This window comes from Staurois parvus, unplaced genomic scaffold, assembly GCF_062004578.1.
Source record: "Staurois parvus isolate SC_StPar_1 unplaced genomic scaffold, SC_StPar_1.0 ptg000544l, whole genome shotgun sequence".
NCBI lineage: Eukaryota > Metazoa > Chordata > Amphibia > Anura > Ranidae > Staurois > Staurois parvus.
In genome coordinates this window covers 350170-373930 of record NW_028318340.1, presented here as the reverse complement: position 1 = coordinate 373930, position 23761 = coordinate 350170, and the positions used below count along the sequence as shown (strand labels likewise).

The 23761-nt window shown below is 42.7% G+C and overlaps 2 protein-coding genes across 2 annotated transcripts in view; one reads left to right on the top strand and one right to left on the bottom strand.

Annotated features, from left to right (window-relative positions):
• The window catches only part of LHFPL6 (LHFPL tetraspan subfamily member 6), a 270547-nt gene that overhangs the window by 130178 nt on the left and 116608 nt on the right, over positions 1 to 23761 (bottom strand). The gene's annotated exons all lie outside the window — the stretch shown is intronic.
• LOC149451216 (uncharacterized) lies at positions 39 to 5605 on the top strand. The gene is made up of 2 exons (XM_089690809.1): positions 39 to 519; positions 2855 to 5605. The coding sequence occupies exon 2, from the start codon at positions 3018 to 3020 to the stop codon at positions 4440 to 4442; it is 1425 nt and encodes a 474-aa protein (XP_089546935.1). The 5' UTR covers positions 39 to 519; positions 2855 to 3017; the 3' UTR covers positions 4443 to 5605.

Sequence of the window (23761 nt, the reverse complement as noted above, 5' to 3'; positions counted from 1 at the left end):
CAGTTAGCAGGTTTCTGCCCAACCAGTGACCCCTAAGTAACATCCAAGAACCCCTCTTTTTGTTTTGACTTGTGTTAGCTACTGTGTGCAGGGAGAGAAAAGCCACTTTCATCATTGTGCGGTGTGGCCTGCCAAACACAGTGGGTGATGAGAACCACATAAATTACGCTGTGCGAGTGGGCGGTCCAGGTAAGTATAACACTTAGCCTGGTTACCACAAACACTTCGGGTGGTCAGGATCACACAAATTGCGCTGTGGGAGTGGGAGGTGTGCTCTCAGTCTGACCACCACTTGATGCGCTTCGGGTGATCGATAAGTATCACATAAATTACGCTGTGCTGGGAAAGTGGTGGAATCAGGCCTCTCGGTAGGATCCCACCGAGTGCTCCAGGGGGTAAACAGGTACCCGGACGCGGGATATATACCAGTGACTAGTCACGATGGGCAGTAGTCAGTCCATGAAGAGAGAGGGGGAACCAGCCCTCTTCAGGGTAAGGACAGCTGCACAACTGATGAAGGTGAGTTTGGGGGGGAAGTCTACAGAACCCCTCAAAAGGTGGAATAAATGGTCGAAGGGTACCAGATGGGAAATTCCCCGGGAAGGTACATTTGACGCATGGAGGTGGGAAAAATTCATCTCTGAATTTGAACCACGGATGCAGGCGTCAGAACTAGAGATCGCACAGCTATGGCTTCACAGGTCAATCCGATTAGGGAAGCAAGGCATACATAAACTGGTGTCTGTCCGGAAGAACCAGGTGATGTATACCTGGCCTCCAGAGGGAATAAAACAGGAGGATCCGGTGTCAGAGGTGGAGGAAGCTCTTTCAGGGCTGACTCTACTAAGGCAGGCAGGATCAGGGTCTGCTGGGGTCCCCCAACAACCAACAGTGGCTGAGATAAGTATAACTGCACCTGTCTCTTCTGTTAGTGACGTCACTCTTGACATACCTTCTGTGTCTTCTGTCTCTATGCCTCAGCCTCTGCCTCTACCTCTCCCTTCTCCCTGCTTCACCCCAGCTCCTTCTGTTTCCAACTATGAAGCCTACTCAACAACCGATTTGCAGACTATCTGTGAATCAAGGGGAATAGACACCCGGTTAAAAAACAGGGCGGATTGCATCAAAGCGCTACGAACCACTGATCAGACCCCTGCCCCCCAGCTATACCCTGATCTGAGGGACCTCAAACCTGAAGGTGCAGTAAGCGAGGTGGTTAATCTAAGCCCACCGATGATGCTGGGTCAGCCCTTACACTCTTCCCGGACCGAGGCCTATCCAGTCAGGGTGCAGCAATTTGAAGGTCCTCCCAATGCACGGGGGGAACGGACTTTAGGGGAACGGGTAGTTTGGCATGTCCCCTTCACCCCGGCAGAGATCCGCACTATTCTGGCTGAGCTCCCGGACTATCGAGTCAATCCGAGAGGATTTGCTCGAATGTTTGGACAAAACCAGTTCAGCTATGGTATGAGCGGGTCAGATTGTGCACAGATCCTACGGGCAAAGGTGGGCATGGAAGTGGCCAGTACAGTGATTGCAGGGTGCTCTATAACCACGCATGAGGAGATGACTTCAGGGGGCAAAGAGTTCTGTACACAGCTAAAGGCAAAGCTTCCAGAAATGTATGGTGCTACCTCTACTACGGACATGATGAAGCTCACCCAGGGTCCTAATGAGGAAAGCACCTGCTTCTGGCGCCGTCTCAAGCAGACGGCACTGGATGCAGATCTGGAAGTTGGACCTGATGCTCCAACTGAAGGGGTAAAGGTGACCGCGACGCACATTCTGTTGCGGGCCAAATTTTTGGAAGGCATCGATACTAAAATTCGGGAAAGGCTGGTTCTGGCCCGACCCGAATATAATGAGATGTCTATCCCTGCTATCCTTTCCACTCTTGCGGCAATAGAGAGGGAAATGGATAGAAGAAAACAAGACAAGGCCAAAGTTCTTATGTCCCAGACCCCACACGAAAAACCAAGGGATCTGGGTCACAGGAAGAATAGGCCCCCACCCAGGTGCTTCCAGTGCCACCAAACGGGGCACATGAGGAGGAGCTGTCCCCAATTACCTAAAGGTCGGTGGCAGTTCATTCCTGATGAGTCCTCCGCCCCTATGACCACCATGGTAAGTAACTCCTATGAATTCTCATAGGAAGTTGACAAATCGGTGTCGGCCCAGATCCATCTTTTTCTAGAGGAATTAAAATATCCCCTCCCTTGCCTCACCGACACCAGTGCAGCAAGAACGGTCCTGCGAAAACAGGACATCCAAGGCAAGGTACCCCTCTCAGGGGAAAACCCTCCTAACCCCTACTAACCTCACTATCAAACGATGCACTATTCTTAACCCAGCTTCTCTTCTTCCTGTGTTGGAAGATGAGAAGGGGGGGAGGACAGCAATGACAGTGCTGAATTTTGCAACACGACTAACAATACTAACACCTCTTCTGCTAACATGTCTTCTTTGTCCACTACTAATCTCTCTTCCAAAGGACACGACTGCATCTCTTTGGTGGAACTGGAGTCAGCGGCGACACACCCCATATCACCCCGAGAGTAGCGGTAAGGTTGAACGTCTTCCGATACCCAAAAACCTTGGCCTGAGTGTCTCCCCATTGCCCCCTATTCCATCCGGAATGCCCCTCGGCAACCACATGGGCTGTCACCCTACGAGGTGTTGTTTGGGGGACCTCCCAAAACAGGGTTGTACTTTCCTCAACAGTTGTCGTCTTTGCATTCACAGCTTACAGGTTATGTGCAATCTCTGCAACGGGAGCTGCAGAAGATACACCATCGGGTTCGCGAATCGCTCCCCGATCCAAATACAATAACAGGTGTTCTTTCTATTGAGCAAGGTGATTGGGTCGTCCTAAAGAAACATCAAAGAACCGGACTCGAGCCACGGTTCACCGGACCATACCAAGTCCAGCTGACGACACCTACCTCACTCAAGCTCGAGGGACGAGACAACTGGGTGCACGCAAGCCACTGCAAGAAGCTTCTCAGCTACACCAGAGAATGAGGGGTGTCATTTTCCTTTTTCTTTTTGTTTGTATGTCTTACATGTGTGTGAACGGAGGAAAAGATGGCAGATACCCCAACCTTTTATTTAAAATGCACCTACGTTTAGCCAGAACCGCCAACAAAACCAACTGTTGGGTATGCTCTAAGCCCCCACCCAGTCATCACATGTCCGCAATGGCCGCTGTTCATGCCCTATATGACATCCGCGTCGGCATGAAAAAGCAAGGGACCCCTGGTCAGCCCCCACGTAGACATTTATCGGTAGAACTTAATGACACATTTTTAGCAGGTAACATCAGTTTCAGCACCAATATTAGCTCTAGCTCCTGTAGGGCCCTCGTCAGTCCATTATGGGTAACTGGGCAGCTAGGCAGCCCTCAGGTGTGCTTTAACATCAGCTTTGGCACAGGTAACAAGTTTGTTGGGACTACCACCTGTGAGGGAGGTATAACTGTCAATCTGACTAACCAGACTTCCCTTCTGAGTAACCACACTGACCGACCAGACCACGTGTGTTGGAAGGACGGATGTGATGTGCAGACTGAGGGAGCAATCCCCCAGTCTGTGCAACTGTTGCTCAGTGCCAGAGGCCGAACGAGGAACTCCTCCTGTTCTGCTCTGACAGGTCCATACTATTTTCTGTGTGGTTCGGCAGCCTATAGAACATTCCCCCAGAACGCGAAAGGTTCGTGTGCCCTCATAAAGCTAGTCCCCGCATCCTATGTAGTGATGGACCATGAAGAGTTGATGGTCCACAAGAAGGTAAGGATGGCAGGGAGAGTTCGCAGGGAACTGTTCTCTGAGGGCGACCAGGCATGGGCTTGGTTCCCCTCATGGACAGGATGGGGAATAGAACTTATGAAGCGCCTGAACAATTTTTCTGTCATCGTGGATAGTATGTTTAACGAGACCGTAGAGGCTGTCAGAGAAATTGCCCAAGAACAACGGCAGATGGGAATTTTAGTGCTTCAGGAGAAGATGGCCCTTGATTATCTTTTAGCCGCCAAAGGGGGGTTCTGTGAGTTCATCGGAGAGGATTGTTGTACTTGGATAGAAGACACCGATGACAAGGTCCAGGCCCATATGGACAAAGTTAGTGAACTACAGGGAAAAGCTAGAGCTATAGCTAGTGAGGGTTGGAATCCGTTCAAGGGTTTGGGAGGATTGGGAGATTTCCTGTTCTCCATCGGATCTTGGTTGAAGGAAGTGGGAGTGTATATCCTGATGCTTCTCTTTTTCATCTGCCTTTTATATGCCGCGGTGAGATGTTCCTGTTGCCTCATCGACCGTGTAAGCCAAGCTCGGGCAGACGACCACATCTCCATGCCCGCTCCGGGGATCCCACTCCAACCACTGATCGGGGGAAGACCTCACCAATCAACCACCTTCTCTACAGATTACGTCCTGGCTTCCCTCTAATTTATCTCTCTGAAGACCACATTCTCCAAGACCTTCAAGCAAGCTTCAAGCCTCATCATTGTTTGTGTCTGCGATTTGGAAAACTGTCTGGGTCGAGACCAGCCTTGTGTGGCCCCGTCTGCAGGGGCAATTTGAGAATCTATTGCTGGATCTCCCCAGACCACCGTGGGATCACAAGCTTTATTCATACCACAAGTCTGTTTGTGGTTTTTGCAAGAGCCTTCCTGTAGTGAAGGTTCCAACGCTCTTGAGGATCATCGCTTCAATCAAGCCTGTTTGCGTCGAGTCTGCGTCGGGTCTTGTTGTTTCAGGTACCCCGTGGAGCTTTATTCTCAGGGACAACTACAGGAACTCTTTGAAGTTTGAGACTACACCCATCAAGCTGAAGAAGATCAAGAAGGGACACGAGGAGAATATGATAAAACAGGAGGGAATGTCATGGAAATTTTGTATTGTTGGTCGAACTTTAAATGTGTCATATATTCGTGTTATTCATATGTCTCTCGTGTGGCTTAATTAAAGCTCTGAAGGCTGCAATTGGGCCATGCGCATGTACAATGTATGTATTACAGTACTCAGCTTGGTAATGGATGAGATGGCAGATCTGCGCTTATAGACCGGCGTGTATACCACCACGGCATTCCATGCGAATGCTGCTGTCAGTAGACCGTGGGCCTGTATCCGCATATCAGCAGCATGGTACCACGTGGGCTTCATAACGCAATGCGCAAGCGGTGTGAACTCCACGTGTAGGCTTATGCATATCTTACAACCCATTACTAATCTGAACTGTATCCGGATGGATGTGTTTTAATAAAGATCGTATCGGGCCCATCCAGGTACAGACTGATATTTTTAGGGAGATGCTTGTGCAGAGAATTTTGCATACCAATAGAAGCTAGTAGGACAGGAAATATGACCTCAGATGGCTCATAGGGGGGAAGGGGAGGAAGTCTGCTGACCTCAGAAGACTCATGGGGGAGGACCAGTGATAGATAATAGCAAAGGCTATGCTCCAATTGGAATGTACATCCTCTGTATAGGCAATCCCCATTGCATTGTTCGGTGGGAGGGATTGACTTTATTCATGTGGGGGGCATGTGTGTATTTTTAATAAAACAGAGAGCTGGGTCTAAAATCAGCCCTTATGTGGATTGCAACCAGCCTTAGAGTGTCGTGTGATCATTCTAGGGTAACGGAGCTCCAATCACCCACAAATTCAACAGAACCAAAGTATTTGGATGGGCAGGAATCGTGTAGTTTGGCTGCAGTCGTGGTAAGCGAGATTCGCACAGCTTTATGGGGGATTTCTGCGCATCCAACTGCGAGTACTCACGGTAAGGAGAAATTCGTTAAAGCGAATTTCCAAGACAGTGGCCATTCCCTGGCCACAACTCACTGAGTCTGCAGCCTGTTATTATTTGACAACTTTCCGTGGGCTCAGGCCAAGCTGGGTCTGGCCCACACCTTGGCCCTTCTCTACTTGTGAGACACAAACCCAGAACAAGCATGCTGTGTCAGAATTTCTTATTTCTATAAAAGTCCCCCTCAGAAATGACTAAGGCCATAGGGAACCATTGGTAGCCTGATATGACTGAGTACTTTTATGATTTAATATAGTATAGTATAATAAGGCCTTGCTCACATGGACATACTATAGCTGTAGAACCCAACCAAGACATGGCCATGCTCTACTTGTCACTGGCTAGCAAGGTATGCTGGAAATCTGAGCGGTATAAAAGCTGGACTGTGCATAAATAAAAATAAAAATACAAAACTATTTGTTACATAAGCCACAGGGATATAATTCCCTACTATCAAACTTGCAATTGCTAAATTTTTTTACATCAAAAATAAGGTCTTTATTGTAAAGTTTGCATACACAGTAGACATAGTAACATGACACATTATAATAGCAATTACTACAATTTTATGCAAATAAATGTAGTTATTGCTTTGTGATTATTATGCCATGATTATGCACTTTATGGCTGCAGTGGTTGAGTGGTAAAGAGATGAACGGCCAATTTTTAAGCAACTACTGAAGGACTATATGATTTGAGCCAGGGAAAATTTCTCCATTATGAACAGACAATTCTACTTTATAGGCTTTACAGTGGTAACAGTTTAAATGCATGCAAAATTGTTTTACTGCAGTTCCAGCAAAATACATCATGGGAGCAAGGAGATATTTTATGCTTACATAGGTCATACAGCACACCAATGCCAAATGTACATCATTTGAGTTAACTTGGCACCGGTACACCAAAAAATACCGTAGCCTATACAGACACATTTCCTGTAAATACACATCTGGTACTTACCAGTATTATGTTAAAAATCTATTCCGTTTAATATTACGCCAATGTTTCTCAACCTTTTTCCAGCCAAGACCCCCTTTTAAATTTTTGCACAATCTTGATGCACCCTGTTCTAAAATGTAAAAAACTAAACTTATAGTTTTACATATTACAGGCTCCACACATGTAGGACACCCAACATTAGAGGTAATTAATTCTTACAAAGCAAATGCACATTTGCACACTTGTACTGATTAGTATTCCAGCATTTCTTCTCCCTCATTTTCTCTTCTCCAAGTAACTAATGTGGCCCAAGGGAAGGGGGATAATTTCAGGCACTTATATAGAGCCGTCAATTTACGCAGTGCTTTACATATATGTTGTACATTCACATCAGTCCCTAACCCTCAAGGGGTGTACAATCTAAGGTCCCTAACTCACATTCATACATACACATACTAAGGCCAATTTAGAAAGGAGCCAATTCACCTACCAGTATGTCTTTGGAGTGGGGTCAAACAAGGATGCTGTGCAGGTGCTCGAAGTCCTCATTATCAGCTGATGACATTGGGGGTTGCTAGGGTGTTGGCAGCTGGCTCACGCAGTGCCCAAGTCTGTAATATTGTACAATGAAAACCTGTGGCTTTATGTAACAAAAGGCAGACGTCATCCACCAACTCGCTGGATGACATTTTTGGGCAATTTTAGGCATTTTGAAAAGGCACCCCAGGGAGCCTGGGCACTCTGGTTGAAAAAGGCTGTATTACAGGATGATCCTTGGTTTAAGCTGGCCATACACAAATAAAATTTCAGCAGGAATGGGTCATAATTTATGTTGTGGCACCACCCAGCTCGATAAAAGTCGACTTTTCAATCAAGTTTTGTCAAAGGGGCTGAGCAGAAAATTCTCAGCCAAAGAGCACTTACATCCAGCCATGGGTGCTAGCAATCATAATGCAATGCAGATTCACCCTATTTAGCATGGATATGGAAATCCAGTGACAGGGGCGGACTGACAACTCATGGGGCCCCCGGGCAATTGGAAATCATGGGGCTCCTGTGTCCTCGCCAACACTAAAACCACACCCAAAAAAGCCTATGAAAGGTATCAGTGGCATCTCATGGGGCCCCCTACTGACAACGGGCCCTTGGGCAGTGCCCGAGAGCTCCAATGGTCAGTCCGCCCCTGTCCAGTGATATTATATACTGTATATATGCAATAGCATTCCCACAGTTTTTTTTTGTGTCTTGTGTTAGTCTCAAATATTTTTATGGATGACGATCCTTGTAAGGAAAAAAGTTAATGACCCTTTAAGTGAATCTACATATTTAGCAAGCAGTCAAAAAAGCTGTAAAATAACTCCTGTCGGATCTCTGTAGATGCAGGCACTGTGGAGCATTTCATTCTTGAAGAGATCCTGTCACCAAAAAAAAAACAAAATGCAAGAATATCAATTATTTTAAATGCTTGCTTGTAGTTTTTCTTTCCATAAACGATGTTTGACTAACTTGCAATCGGTTTTGAATTTGCTAGAAAATGTAACTACTCCAGGAGAGCCAATTCCCTAGTACAGCCCCTTCTTACACCTCACAACCCTCTCCTCTTCTGGGAGTGTTTAATTACTGTGTGTGTAGCCCAGCTCCTCTGCTTCTCCCTTCCCCACATAAACTTTATGTAGCAGCTGGGAAGAGGAGTGAAGGGGAATACCATGGAGTATGACTTGAGTGACAACTCGGAGTCAGCTAACGCTGTTACCACCACATTAAGATGGCAGCACCCAGCAACATTTTCAAAACTTTTGGATGTATAAACTAGGCAGGCTTTTACTGGTACATAACATGCCTAAACACATTACATGCACATATGATCTTATTGGGAGATTTCAGCTCAAGTGAATGGTATGGTGGCACGCTATCTTTAAAGTTTGCAGCAAAAGCACTGAATTCATTCAAGTCAACTTCCAGCAGAGTACTTGCTCTGTGATTACAATAAAAATAAAAGGTTTGAAGAGAATCACTCCTGGAAGGGGCATACAACATAAGATGAGCTGCTGAAAGATTTACTTGATGTAGACCAGGGGTCTTCAAACTACCTAAGCAAATGGCCAGTATACTGTCCTTCAGGCTTTAAGGGGCAGTACTGTGGCCAGTGTGAGTACACAATGCCACATTGCTGGTTTTAATGGGAAGAATAGTGTTCCATTGTTGGTGTCAGTGGTAGGAATAGTGCCCCATCAAAGGTGTCAATTGGAGGAATAGTGCCCCATCATTGGAGTCAGTGGAAGAAATGGCATCCCATCATTGGTGTCAGTTGAAGGAATAGCGCCCCAGGGGCAAAAGCAAGCAAAGGACCACATTGGAGACCACTGATGTAGACCATCACTTGCATTCGCAAAATGAACTTTTCCCAGTGCATCCTGACCCTTCCGATATCTGAAAAGGCAGGAGTCTGTAGGAGCAGGGACACAGTGGCTGGACGGCAGACCTGATAACGTGTCATCAAAGTCCAGCTGTAAGAACCAAGGAGAGACAGATGGCTTCCATTGAAGTAGAAAGAGAAGATTATTATTATAGAAGATGGCAGCCTGACACCGTGGCGCACGGCGGCTGCAAAAGGGAAAAAAAGAAAAGTATGTGGGTGGGGTCTGAAGCAACTTCAGTGCTAGCTGCGAACCCCTGAGAATGAATCGATCCCCAGTATCTGCAGCAACAGAGATCAGTGAGGGATTTTCCCTTTAGTACCACCCATAATGTTCTGGTTGATTTTTAGATTGTTATTTAGCATTTTTATATTGTGAATTTAGTAATTTAGGCTTCATGCACATAGGCGCATTTACCCATCCAGCGTTAGCACCCATGTGCTTGTTAACCAAGCCTAAAAAAAACAATATGTGGACTAAGCCATTTCAATAATCTACAATTTTGCTCTCCATCTATTATGATGAAACCTTGCTGAACTTATTTATGTGATTATTGCCCTTGTACCAGACCAGCACAACACAAAAATATTGGTGCCAAAGATCACAGATTTGGTAGTAGGGATTTTAATAATACCTGGCACAAAATCTGTTCTTAAAGCAACAGACAAGCAGAAAAATCAATAGCGCACAATGTAAGTAGGACCACTTTGCAAGCACAAACAAAAAGCACATAGAATATAAGACTGAGCTTCTATACTTGCACACTAGATGTGTCAGATGTAATTTGCGAACTCGGGAATCTCATATGCTATGTGTTGACCCACTTTTCATGCATATTATAAAACCTTCTGATCTATTCTTCCTGCAGGCATTTTACTTATCAGCGGGTTCACTAAGTCAGCTTTAGACCCATCTGAGTCTGGCAAATGGCTTTTTAACCCTTCAAGACCCTCTAATCAGTGCCATCTTCCATTGTTCTACTGTAAGTCTGTTCGATATTTAGTTAAATGGTATGTTGCCTAGCCAGGGCATGATTCTGCTAATACCAAAGCAATGCACATGGGGTTTGCTAATTTGCTCTGAACCTTCTCTTTAAGCCTACAATTCCACACATAAAATTAATTGCTCAGGATGCTTTGCAGTCACCTCGGCAGTTTCGTTCCACTTTTAGTATTTTTATTGTTCCTTTTGAAATTGTGCTAAATTAAAATGCTTTTGAAATGAATCTGTAAGCAGTTTAAGTAATCTTTGTGCTCTTGCACCTGTGCTTGGATCTTGGTCATATTCTCCAGTGCTCTGACATTTGCTCAACCTTAGCTGATACAGTCACGTGTATTTTTTTTCTCCATTTAAAGTAAGGAATCTCGGAGGAAGATACGCACCTTTTAAAAATCACAGATCACTGTCCTTATTCCTCTCTATTATTCATTCCCCCAGGAGGCTATACTGTGCTGTCAAAAAGGTATTAATGCTATCAGGACAGATATTGTTTCTCCATATAAATTCCTGCTCAGTACAAAGCGTACGATTTATGGAGAACTCCCATAACAAAAGAGACAGCTTGTTACTCTTTCCAAAATTTAATTTTGCAAATGTACAGATTTTCAAAGTTGTTTCTTTTCTTTTTAGCTATACACCATATATTCCCATTAAAAAATATACAATATGCTACAGCACTTAATAGTATTACATATTACAGTTTTCTTCAAAGTCTGACAGTCTAATACTGTCAGACTTTGAACCTATGATGGGGTGGCAATGATGCTGCACTGCTCCTGAATTCAGAACAGAGTTGCCAATCTCATGTAGATTGTGCCTGCTTGTACTACAGTGGAATGTGAAAATGTTGCAGGGGATGTGGCTATCAGCAATGTCACTGCTGATTCAAAAGCCTGTAGTTTGTCAATCAGCATCTGGCTACACCTATTGCTGCCCACTGCCTTCTGGATTGCCTGAACTACCTGAACTACCTCTGTTGCTGAAACCCTCCCAATGTGAGCTAAAGTGTCGGTGAGGCATGTTAGACAGGAAGGACTTGGATGAGTTAGGCTGGCCATAGACTGAGGACCAGGTCACACCAGAACGCAGTGCGGGAAAACCACAATCCGTGGCCCGTTTCCAACACCATGGTCAAAATGCACTGCACTTGCAATCTGCAGCAAGTGTTAGTGCAATGCTAACAATGTCACAAGCGCAGTGCATTAGCCTGCACCAGATTACATGGTATAGAGTGGGGGTCAGCAACCAGTAGATCTTGGCCAGGTGACTGGTAGGTCACGGTCAGGTCTTGCTGATCCACCATCCCAGAACATCAGAGTGCAATGCAGAGGGACTACTTGTAAAGTTGGAGCTGTAGTGGGGAGCAAGAACTCTGTAGTGTCAGCTCCTACACTGTCATGGTTGGTGGGTGCAGCACCTGCCAAGTATGACTCATTCAAGTGAATGAATAAGCACGTGATCCTTTGAAAAGCGTCAACAGTTCTGTACTGTCAAGGTCCTACCTTTTCCCAGAGGTTATGTTACTCCACGTGTTGGCATCCATCTTGGATTTCTGCTGAGCATGGTGGGAATCTTTTATGCCTTCTGGTCTCTGAGGTCCATCCCCCAGAGGGGTGTGGCTGAGTACATATAAGCCTGTGATCCGCACATGCTCTTTGCACTTGTGTCTTTGTCTTGCTACAGCTCTGTGTATACGCTCGTGACTCTTCTGGTATTTGACTCGGCTTGTGACTAAGACCATTCTCTGTGTTTTCCTTCGATCTGACCTTCCGTTGCTGAACCCGGCCTGTGACCTGTTATTCTCTGTCTACTGTTCTGTACCGTTTTGTCCCGTTGTTGTCGACCCGGCTTGCCTGACTACGCTATTGTCATTCTCACCAGCTACACGCCATTGGCGGCGGCCATTACCGCAGCCGGGGTGTCTCGGGGGCCGCAACCTGGTTCCTGGCTACGTCAAGTCCATCCCCACCATCAGGGGCCCTGGTGAAGGGCAGCCTGGGACTTAGACTCCGCGCCCTGAGGGACTTCGGTCTGTTGGTGGTGGTTGTTGTCAGCCAGTGCGTTACCCTGCCACTAGGCCTACCTGTCCGTTCCACAGCCCTGCCCTGACATGTACTTGTCCTGGTGCCTTTTATGTCCTATGAATTCAATAAACCATTGTGATATTTCATCAACCACCTGGTGTGTGGCTAACCCTTCTTCTTGATTGAATGAGGCCACTGTGCAAATGCCTTGAAACCTTGTGCAATACAGCAAACAAGGGGTTAAACAGGCAGCGGTGTGTTGATTTCTCACCACCTGCTTTAACCCCTTGGACCATGCAGAAGCATGCAGTTGAGGGACACTTGCAGAGTGGCCCCATTTACTTGAATGGGTCTCGAATGACAGGCAGTAGAACCTATCAAAAGCAACAGGGGGTGTAATTCCTGCTGCGGCATGTGTATACCTTTGGCTGCTGCCTCAGCAGCTAAAGGGGGTAGGGATTGAGGGTGGTAAAACCATGACTAATCCTCAGGGTTTTACCATAGCCCAACTTTACATGTGAATGAGCCCTAAGAGTGCCACTGCCGGATGCAACTAAGGGCTCATTCACAAGTGCAGCAGACACTATTGTTCCTCTGCAAAGTGATCCAAGTGTGTTTGACAGGTGGTGAGGAGGCGATATGTTGTTTTCTCAACACCTGATTTAAACCCATGATCATTGTGCAAAGCACACGATTGTGACACAGTAGTACTGCAATTAGAGGTTTTAATCAGGTGTGAGGAAGTGACACTGGCCAACACTGTGCCCGTTGATCTTTGACTTCTCCCATGTTGCTCAAATCACCCTTGGTATAGAGGTATCATATGATCCAATTGCTCTGTGTTTTGTAAGGTGGTGCATGCATTACTTTTGCTGAAGTCCGACATAATTTCAGCCTGATTGAAATTTGGTTCATAAGAAACCAGCCGATTTTTGATCACTGTGTGGCAGTCCCCACTCAACAGAAGATAGTAATTTTTTTTTTAACTTTTGCCAAAGGGATAAGTTGAAAATGTTTTTCTGACCAGTGGTTTTAGCCATGGACTAGTATATTCTGAACGCCAGCAGGTGCAGCTGTTAGACTACAATATTCCAACAGGGGGTATTCCTCCATCCAACTCTTCGGATAGATGGGAGAATCTGGAGGAAAATTATGGTGTGTGGCCAGCTTTATGGAAGGTAATGGAAGCTTTCTTCTTTGTGCAGAGCCGCCATTCCTCTTGGTGCATAATGACACTAGAACCCATCCAGTCATTTACATTCCACTAGGGGTGTACCATACATGCAGGCTGGGTTCACAGTTCTTCAAGACTGAGCGGTGCTCACGCATCATTATGGGAGCACCACACAGTTTAGGAAGAACGTCCGCCCTCTGCCACTGCCAGAGGAAGAAGAGGAAGGTCACCGGACTGGCTTGAAGATGGTAGGAAAAACACTGGTGGCAGAGTAATAAATGCATGAGTTAGAATAAAAGAAGGCTCCCAGCAAGCAAGACCCCTTAAATAAAAATGTAAGGAAAGAAACCAGCAATTTAAAATTATGTATACTAATGACAACTCTCTTCCAGCCAATCTCCATTCTTGAAAATCTACAGCCACCAATCAAATCGTCAGCATCTGTGAATTCCAGGTATGTCAGAGGTTTTTGTCTTCCTGCTGTACATTGTAAATTTACCCACCAAGCCACTATGTCACTAGTATGTCCCTGCTGATATGTAAGATGTCAGATGCTGACAATTCCAACAGCAAAGGAGCCACTGTTAGTATTGTATTTGTATTTTGCAAGGCAGCCTTTTTCACCTTTTTATTTCGGCAGCAATGTCACTTTGAAGCATTTGTCGAATGGCAGAATGGCCACAAAGCATTGCAGCGCTGTGCTTCATTTTGTATTTACGCTCCCAAAACTACTAAATGTTTTGACTGGAAAGACAAAGGAAAAAATTATATGTGCTATATGGTGGTGTTCTTTTACTTTGAGAAATGTTATTGGAACAAAAACATAGTCAAAATATAAACTTAGCAATGCAGAAAACACAGTCACAAAGTAGTAAAAGACGTACATTATTTTTGTGTGTAGGGAGACAAGCAAATAAGCGGCGTACAAAGTCCAAAGAGAGACCAGACCAATGAACTGAATCTCCAAAAACTTTTAATACTGGTGTTTGTTCAGCAGGACAATACAATCAGCCAGATCAAGAAATACCCTCCTCCTTTGGGGCTACAAAACAGGTATAGAATTGGTCGTAAAAAAAAACATTTACTACCAAAAATCATAATAGCCACAATGTAGAGGAAAAAATACTTTAAAAATCAAATCTCATGGCAAATTATATTAAACACAGGAAAGAATATATATTGAAAAAATATAATCTTATTCAAAAGCAAAAACTTATGTTGAAAAGTAAAAATAAGGATAGTTTTTTTAAATGTTGGAAATAAAACTTTAGTAAATATATATTTCTCTTTGTACTACATTAAGAAATAATATATTTTTTTTTATTTTTAAAAAAGTGGTGGCTCTAAATGTGCCTAAGAGATCAGGACATCACTGCGATGACATCTGTGTCCACTTGTCCACACCGAAGCCAACTTGTGTCCAAGATTGGCAGGTCAAATACACATACGTGCCTGGAAAAATCCCTGGCTTTAGTAAAACAAATGTGCAAAGTCGTTCAAATCTAGAGTCAGCTTTCTTTAAAGAAGATTAAAAGTTCCATCCCCACCCCCAATAAAACCGGAGATGCATCTCACTGTGTGTTTTGATGGAGGCCACATGCTGGGAAGTGTGGAAACAGAAGATCATGGAGAAATGAATAACCAAAGCACTATGCAAAGCAGTTATTGCAGGAAGCAACTGAGCAATAAATGGGTGTCCACTGGGACGGACTAGAAGCAATAAGATTCTGCTCGACAAGAATGCCACATGAATGTTTCCTATAATGAAGAGAGGAGGGGGGACTACCAGGCTTAACTTCCCAAAAAAAGAAAAATGTGTTTCTCCAATGTTATATGGCAACAACTTGATTCAAGAATTCTAAAAATGACCCACATTTTTCTTTTTAAGTATGCAATGAAATGCAGAAATATGGTCATGTTAACCCATCATCTTCTTTATTCAACTATTTTTACACTTAAACCAATGTGTGGTAAAATAAATGTAGCTTATAAAATGCATAGATAAGGGTGATTTTACTGTAAGGACAGTAAAAGAATGCTTCTGTGCAGAATCTGGATCAGGGGTCCAACCGGATCTGTTTTTTAAATACATATTATTATAAACCTACCAACCAATTACAAACTACTTTGCAAAGTACACAGAAAGGAGATGACAATCTGAAATGTCCCCACCACGGCCAAACAGTCTGGATCCAGATCAAGCCACTCTCCCATCCGGATCGCATCATTTAGAAGGCACTTCTTTCCCCTAGCCTTAACTGCTGTCATTATTACAGCAAGGTGTAGATCGGGAGGCAGGACAATAGTCAACTTTTCACGTTAACCAGCCAGTGATTTGTTGCTAAGGTATAGGTAGGTATAGGGTGCAGCCCTAGCTACCAATAATCAGCTTTTTAATAAGAAAAGTTAAACCCAGCAGTTCCCGCTCCCGTCCAGTGCTGATGTGCCTCCCACCTTCCATTCAGAATAGTTCTGCTTCTGTGTAAGGTAGGAGAGTAAAAGAGGGCACAAAACACTACTGTGAGGTGGGGGTGGGGGAATGATGTAAATGGGGATAGTGCTGTGTGTGTGTGTGTGGGGGGGGGGGTGATGTGAAGGGAGCAGTGGACAGTCCTGGTGGGGGGGTGGGGAGATGTGAAAGGGGGTAGTGCTGCGGGGAAGGGGGGGTTTGTGAAGGGGGAAGTGCTGTGGGGAGGGGGTGATGTGAAGGGGCAGAGGACGGGGGGTTGATGCGAAGAGAAAGAGGACACAAATACTATGCTCACTTATATCTGGGTGTGCAAGTAAGTCACATGCATTCATGCAGCCGTGCACAAAATATGATAAACCCAAGTACAAAAATGTAATATATTATCCATTCTTAAATGTGATGATTTTTTTAATTTTACGACATACTGGATAAAACTGAATAGTTTTCTTTGTATAGGGTTTTTATTTTAGAGAATGATCCTGCCAGTAACACTCTTAGGCCCCATACACACTGAATATCGCATAGTAGATGCCAGCTGACATTTGGCCTATGTGTACAGGTCCTTGTTTGACAGAAGCCAATCACATGGCCGGCTTCTGTCGAATGAGCATGCTGGAAAATCAATGACCAAAAAGCCAATGTCTGTGAGCGCTGATTGCTGTGTTCTGGCAGGGAGACGGGGAGGGGGGGGGCGTCCCCCTGTCAGAACATAATAGATCAGCAAGGACAAAAAAAAAAACTTACCATGTGTACCAGGCTTTAGCTAGTAGTGGTTAGACACATTCAGTTGGACTTGGTCTGTAATTTTGAACACATTCATAGCTCATCCAAGCCACTTCTTCACTTCCATTGAGTGTCAGGAAGTCATTTATACCCACACCTTAATCAATTTACCATTGAATGTGTCGATCTTGATTTTCCAAGAACAGGATGGGAGGTCTGAAACTAGAACAGGGTGGTTCCACAACTTTCACACCCCATCCTGCTCTTGGACAATCAATATCTAAACATTCCATGGTGATTACATGGTAGTGTCTTACCTTGTTCTGACACTAATTAGAACTGAAGAAGTGGCTTGGAGAAGTTACGAGTCGTTATTATATAACATATAATTATATCACAAATCTAGTTGAATGTCACTAACTACTTGTAGCTATAACGGAAACTTGAAGAAGCTTTAAGACGTTTTAAAAATGATAGAACAAGTCTAGTTGAATGTCACTAACTACCTGTAGCTATAGCGGAGAATATGGAGAAGCTACAAGATGTCTTTAAAATGATAGAACAAGTCTAGTTGAATGTCACTAACTACCTGTACCTATAGCGGAGAATATGAAGAAGCTACGAGATGTCTTTAAAATGATAGAACAAGTCTAGTTGAATGTCACTAACTACTTGTACTGTAGCTATAGCGGAGAATATGGAGAAGCTACGAGATATCTTTAAAATGATAGAACAAGTCTAGTTGAATGTCACTAACTACCTGTAACTATAGCTGAGATTATGGAGAAGCTAAGAGATGTCTTTAAAATGATAGAACAAGTCTAGTTGAATTTCACTAACTACTTGTACCTATAGTGGAGAATATGGAGAAGGTACGAGATGTCTTTAAAATGATAGAACAAGTCCAGTTGAATGTCACTAACTACCTGTAGCTATAGTGAAGAATATAAAGAAGCTACGAGATGTCTTTAAAATGATAGAACAAGTCTAGTTGAATGTCACTAACTACTTGTACCTATAGCTGAGAATATGGAGAAGCTACAAGATGTCTTTAAAATGATAGAACAAGTCTAGTTGAATGTCACTAACTACCTGTAGCTATAGTGGAGAACATGGAGAAGCTACGAGATGTCTTTAAAATGATAGAACAAGTCTAGTTGAATATCACTAACTACTTGTACCTATAGCTGAGAATATGGAGAAGCTACAAGATATCTTTAAAAAGATAGAACAAGTCTAGTTGAATGTCACTAACTACCTGTAGCTATAGTGGAGAACATGGAGAAGCTACGAGATGTCTTTAAAATGATAGAACAAGTCTAGTTGAATGTCACTAACTACTTGTACTGTAGCTATAGCGGAGAATATGGAGAAGCTACAAGATATCTTTAAAAAGATAGAACAAGTCCAGTTGAATGTAACTAACTACTTGTATCTATAAATAGTGTAAAAAATCCTCTTGCGCTAAAAATGGTGAACAACTAGTACAGCTGCCAACACTCTCCTACTAATACCTAGTGTAGTGTACAAACATAAATAAATATATATAGTGTGGCGCTCAAAATAAATAAATAAATATCAATATGTGATCAATTAATATACAAAAATAGCATATAATGATTAATAAATACTCCATAAAAATAATGACAATAATACCTCAAGTGATCACACTCTAACAAATCAAAGTGTCTCAAATAAATATATAAGTGCATCCATAAATAACTCAAGTGATCACACTCTAAAATGAATCAAGTGACTTAAATAAATCACATGCTTATAATTACCATATAGGTGATCAAAGAATTAATACCAACTTATTAAAAAGTGTAAAAGTGCCAAAAAATAGTGCAAAAAAAATGCATAAATGTCCGTTCCTTCAAAAAATCAAATATAATAATGTTCTTCAAGTGATAAATCAATTCATGCAATAAACGGTGATAATTAATGGGTGATTTGTGCCAAAATCTTCTCCAAACAGTGGCTAAAATGCCTCCTCACCTCCTCCCTGCGACCCCTAAGGGCCAACAGGCTTGTAGGATCAACCTGGATCCTAGAATCAAAAGAGGGCCAACAACTTTTCCTTCCTTCTTTGTCTTTCCTGGTGGGCCTCCTATTTCCCTTATGCAGCCAAGGTGCCTTAAAGAACAATGGCTCACCGATCCAGTGAGCCAAAGAAGAAAACACCCTCTAAGTGTAGTATTAAAGACTCCTTTATTTCCAAAATGCAAAGTAGCAGAACTCACATATCGCAGCAGACCTCCCTCCTCACCGATGTGTGGGTACACTGCATGTGAATTGGGACTTCCTGGTGTAACAAGATGGCGTTGCACGCCGGAAGTGCGTCACCGCGCACCGGAGACTGCGGACTCGTAAACCTACGCGTTACGTCACTGACAACTCGTGACTTCCTCGGGGTAACAGCTATCAGACGCAGTTCCTCCCTATATACTGGACAAATCAACGTTGATTTGTCCAGTATATAGGGAGGAACTGCGTCTGATAGCTGTTACCCCGAGGAAGTCACGAGTTGTCAGTGACGTAACGCGTAGGTTTACGAGTCCGCAGTCTCCGGTGCGCGGTGACGCACTTCCGGCGTGCAACGCCATCTTGTTACACCAGGAAGTCCCAATTCACATGCAGTGTACCCACACATCGGTGAGGAGGGAGGTCTGCTGCGATATGTGAGTTCTGCTACTTTGCATTTTGGAAATAAAGGAGTCTTTAATACTACACTTAGAGGGTGTTTTCTTCTTTGGCTCACTGGATCGGTGAGCCATTGTTCTTTAAGGCACCTTGGCTGCATAAGGGAAATAGGAGGCCCACCAGGAAAGACAAAGAAGGAAGGAAAAGTTGTTGGCCCTCTTTTGATTCTAGGATCCAGGTTGATCCTACAAGCCTGTTGGCCCTTAGGGGTCGCAGGGAGGAGGTGAGGAGGCATTTTAGCCACTGTTTGGAGAAGATTTTGGCACAAATCACCCATTAATTATCACCGTTTATTGCATGAATTGATTTATCACTTGAAGAACATTATTATATTTGATTTTTTGAAGGAACGGACATTTATGCATTTTTTTTGCACTATTTTTTGGCACTTTTACACTTTTTAATAAGTTGGTATTAATTCTTTGATCACCTATATGGTAATTATAAGCATGTGATTTATTTAAGTCACTTGATTCATTTTAGAGTGTGATCACTTGAGTTATTTATGGATGCACTTATATATTTATTTGAGACACTTTGATTTGTTAGAGTGTGATCACTTGAGGTATTATTGTCATTATTTTTATGGAGTATTTATTAATCATTATATGCTATTTTTGTATATTAATTGATCACATATTGATATTTATTTATTTATTTTGAGCGCCACACTATATATATTTATTTATACTTGTATCTATAGCGGAGAATATGGAGAAGCTACGAGATATCTTTAAAAAGATAGAACAAGTCTAGTTGAATGTCACTAACTACTTGTATCTATAGCGGAGAATATGGAGAAGCTACAAGATGTCTTTAAAATGATAGAACAAGTCCAGTTGAATGTCACTAACTACTTGGAGCTATAGTGAAGAATATGGAGAAGCTACGAGATGTCTTTAAAATCATAGAACAAGTCTAGTTGAATGTCACTAACTACTTTTACCTATAGCTGAGAATATGGAGAAGGTACGAGATGTCTTTAAAATCATAGAACAAGTATAGTGATATGAATGATAACTAACTACTTGTAGCTATAGCGGAGAATATGGAGACGCTATGAGCCGTCTTTACAATAATAGAACAAGTCTAGTTGAATGTCATTAACTACTTGTAGCTATAGCAGAGAATATGGAGAAGCTATGAGACGTCTTTACAATGATAGAACAAGTCTAGTTGAATGTCATTAACTACTTGTAGCTATAGTGGAGAATATGGAGAAACTACAAGATGTCTTTAAAATGATAGAACAAGTCTAGTTGCATGTCACTAAGTACTTGTAGCTATAGCGGAGAATATGGAGAAGCTACGAAATGTCTTTAAAATGCTAGAACAAGTCTAGTTGAATGTCACTAACTACTTGTAGCTATAGTGGAGAATATGGAGAAGCTACGAGATGTCTTTAAAATGATAGAATAAGTTTAGTTGAATTTCACTAAGTACTTGTAGCTATAGCGGAGAATATGGAGAAGCTACAAGATGTCTTTAAAATGCTAGAACAAGTCTAGTTAAATGTCACTAACTACTTGTACTCTAGCTATAGCGGAGAACTTGGAGAAGCTATGAGACTTTTTAAAATTACAGAACAAGTCCAGTTAAACGTCACCAACTACTTATAGCTATAGCGGAGAGCAAAGTAAATGATAAGAATGCAACACAGGAAGTTATCAGTTGACAAGATTCCTGTTAGGAACAACAGGTATTTTCTGCACTTATCAAACAGAGATAACAAAATATTTTCAATGGTATATTTAACAGACCAAAGGGGACCAAATGTGAGAAGTTCACTGTTAACATTGCTACGCACATGGGAAATTGTACTGGATTTTGCAAGAATTTTCGTACACTTAGTAGCACTCTCGTGTTCAATATGAGAGTAGTATGCAAAAAAACACAATGATTTGTCCGATTTTCTCAGCATGTGTACTAGGCATTAGAGTTTACATATCCTTTTGGAAAGCTTTAGTATGCCAGGCTCCTTAGAGCTACAGCCATCATCTGTATTATGTTCTCACATTCACCAAGAAGGACTGTACTTGGCAGAAGAGAAGACTGATAAACTACAGCACCCTCCACCTCCTCCATATCATACCTAATGAGTGTGATAGACTGAAGTACTCAGCATGTCCTCAAAATAAAGACTGAGCTGTAGACGCACGTCAACCAGTGCAGGTGCCTTCATAGAAAATATGTCACAATATATTAGAGATACAGGCTAATTGCATGCTTACATTGAAACAGGAGTGTCAAACGACACCGGCACCGCTGACATGAGCCCAGATAACTGGCAGGCAAACAAAGCAGGCTTCTTGTAATGTTCCCCCTGCCTGAAATGTTCTCATAACTGAAATGTTATCGTTGTTTTTACTGGGGATAAGACAAAAGCAATAACTCCTCACGAAACAGATGCATGCTGCGCAATGCTATACAGCTGCCATTAAGTTAATTAAAACCTGTTACAAAGATGCATTCATAAGGTTGTTTTTATTAGAACGGCTTTTATACCTGACTGGTCCTCTCATCAGCATCTTTTCCTGGATTGCAGCTTAATTCCACCGGGAAAGGCACAGAATGGAACAGCAGGCGCGCAATCTCATAGTGTGACCAATATTCAAAGCCGTGGACAGACTGTTTATAATTGGACACACGTGATTCTATTGTGCACAACCACTGCAATAAATAGCTTTTTTACTATTAATGCTCATTATGGTATGCAAATGCAGACATTAAAATACAGCAGAACATTTCAGATCCAAGTCCTCACCATGGCCTGATGGATGTAGTCTTGTAAGTCACCGCTGTAGGTGCTGTACTGTGACATTCTGGAAGAGTTCCCACTCTGCTGAACATCCCTGCTGTGATGTTAGAGGTGTATGGTTTCAATTTATTCTCCATTCATTACTCAAGCAAACAAAGCCATAAGTGAATATATTATAGTAGTTAACACCATTGAGTTGTAGACCAGCATAGAGCCCAAGACCTGCTGCGCTCTCTTTAAGAAGCACTTCATTGCTTGAGTTGAGGATTCCCATTGTATCTTATATTGCCAATTCAAGCCTGTTATATAATCAAAGCAAATCCTCAAGGGGATTATCCTTAGGGATCTTGACCGTGCTCTCATAAATTCTTACCCAATAAAAAAATCAATATTGTGCCATCAAATAAATGAGATCACCATACAATAAAAAAATAAAAACAATAATATAAAAAAATGTCCGTGTGATGCAACTGGTGTTCTTTTCCTTATATTATTAAAAAAAGTGCTCAGTGATATAATTAGTCTAAAATTCTGTGACCAACTATTTTCACACCACACTCACAGGAGGTTGTTGACCCCTTTAATGAAAAAGGAAGTCAAATGCACTTTGGTACACAAACTGGCATCTTTCCATAAGCAGCTAATAAACTCAAACTGATCTCCGATCCATCTCCTGGTTCATCTTGTACACATGGATAAATATGTAGTCATTACACCTTTAAGTGTCTCTGTGCCTTTAAGAAACTCGATGGTATGCCAAATGTTACATTTATAAAGAGATGGGGAAGCTTCTCATAATGTGGTAAGGTTATTTATTGGAAAAAACAATAGAAACGCACTCACATTAAAATATAGATTACAAGCATAGGTTACAGGCTAGGAACTCCAGTTTGTGATTCACCTATGTTCCAACAAAAGGAAGTGATGTATCCCTGAAGCCCCGCCCTATGCGTTTTATCAATTATGTGTCATGTCAGCAGGAGCCACTTTATAATTCACACCTGTTGATTGCAGTTTTTCACCCAAAGCTCAAAGTACAAGAGCTTTTTCGGGGCAGAGTTGTGCATTTTTGGTCTTAATTGATTTCGTTGGGAGTATCTGAAAAACATTTTAAATTACACTCAAGGTGTGTTTTCTTGCCTCTTCTCTTAGTAACTAGTTTTTCATTGGCTAAAAGGAAAAAGGAAAAATCCTAAAAACACCTGAAAAGAAGTGTACAAGTGTGTATAAAACACACTCCAAAAATGCTTGAAGAGATTCAAGCTCAAGTGTAAACCTAGCCTCTAATCATATCAAGATATATGGAAGAAGTGGTACAACGTCTTTGCTTGCAAAAGGTGGGGCTTCTACTGAGACATGACCCTGGCTAGACATACCTGGACCATAATGCCCTTTTGTACAAGATCTGCCCATTGACGCATTTTATTATAGTAGTAAAACTAACACTACTATGTGCTAATGGTTAGCATTGATGCTGCTTTCCATGCAGACCCACCCATCTATACATACCAACAAACAAGAGAAAAGAAAAAGGGGTTCATGTTTCTTGAACTATGAAGAACCTTTTGACTCCTCTCAACATCCCCTGTACAATAAAGGAAACAATAAGTTACAGTCATTTGTTCATTTTGAACTTTGGTGCTATCCATGGTTACCATACTACTTTGGCCACTAACTCATGAGCACTGTTATGGTAAATATAGCCCTATCAGGGGGTACAACTGCACCAAGGCCTTCAAGGATAAACC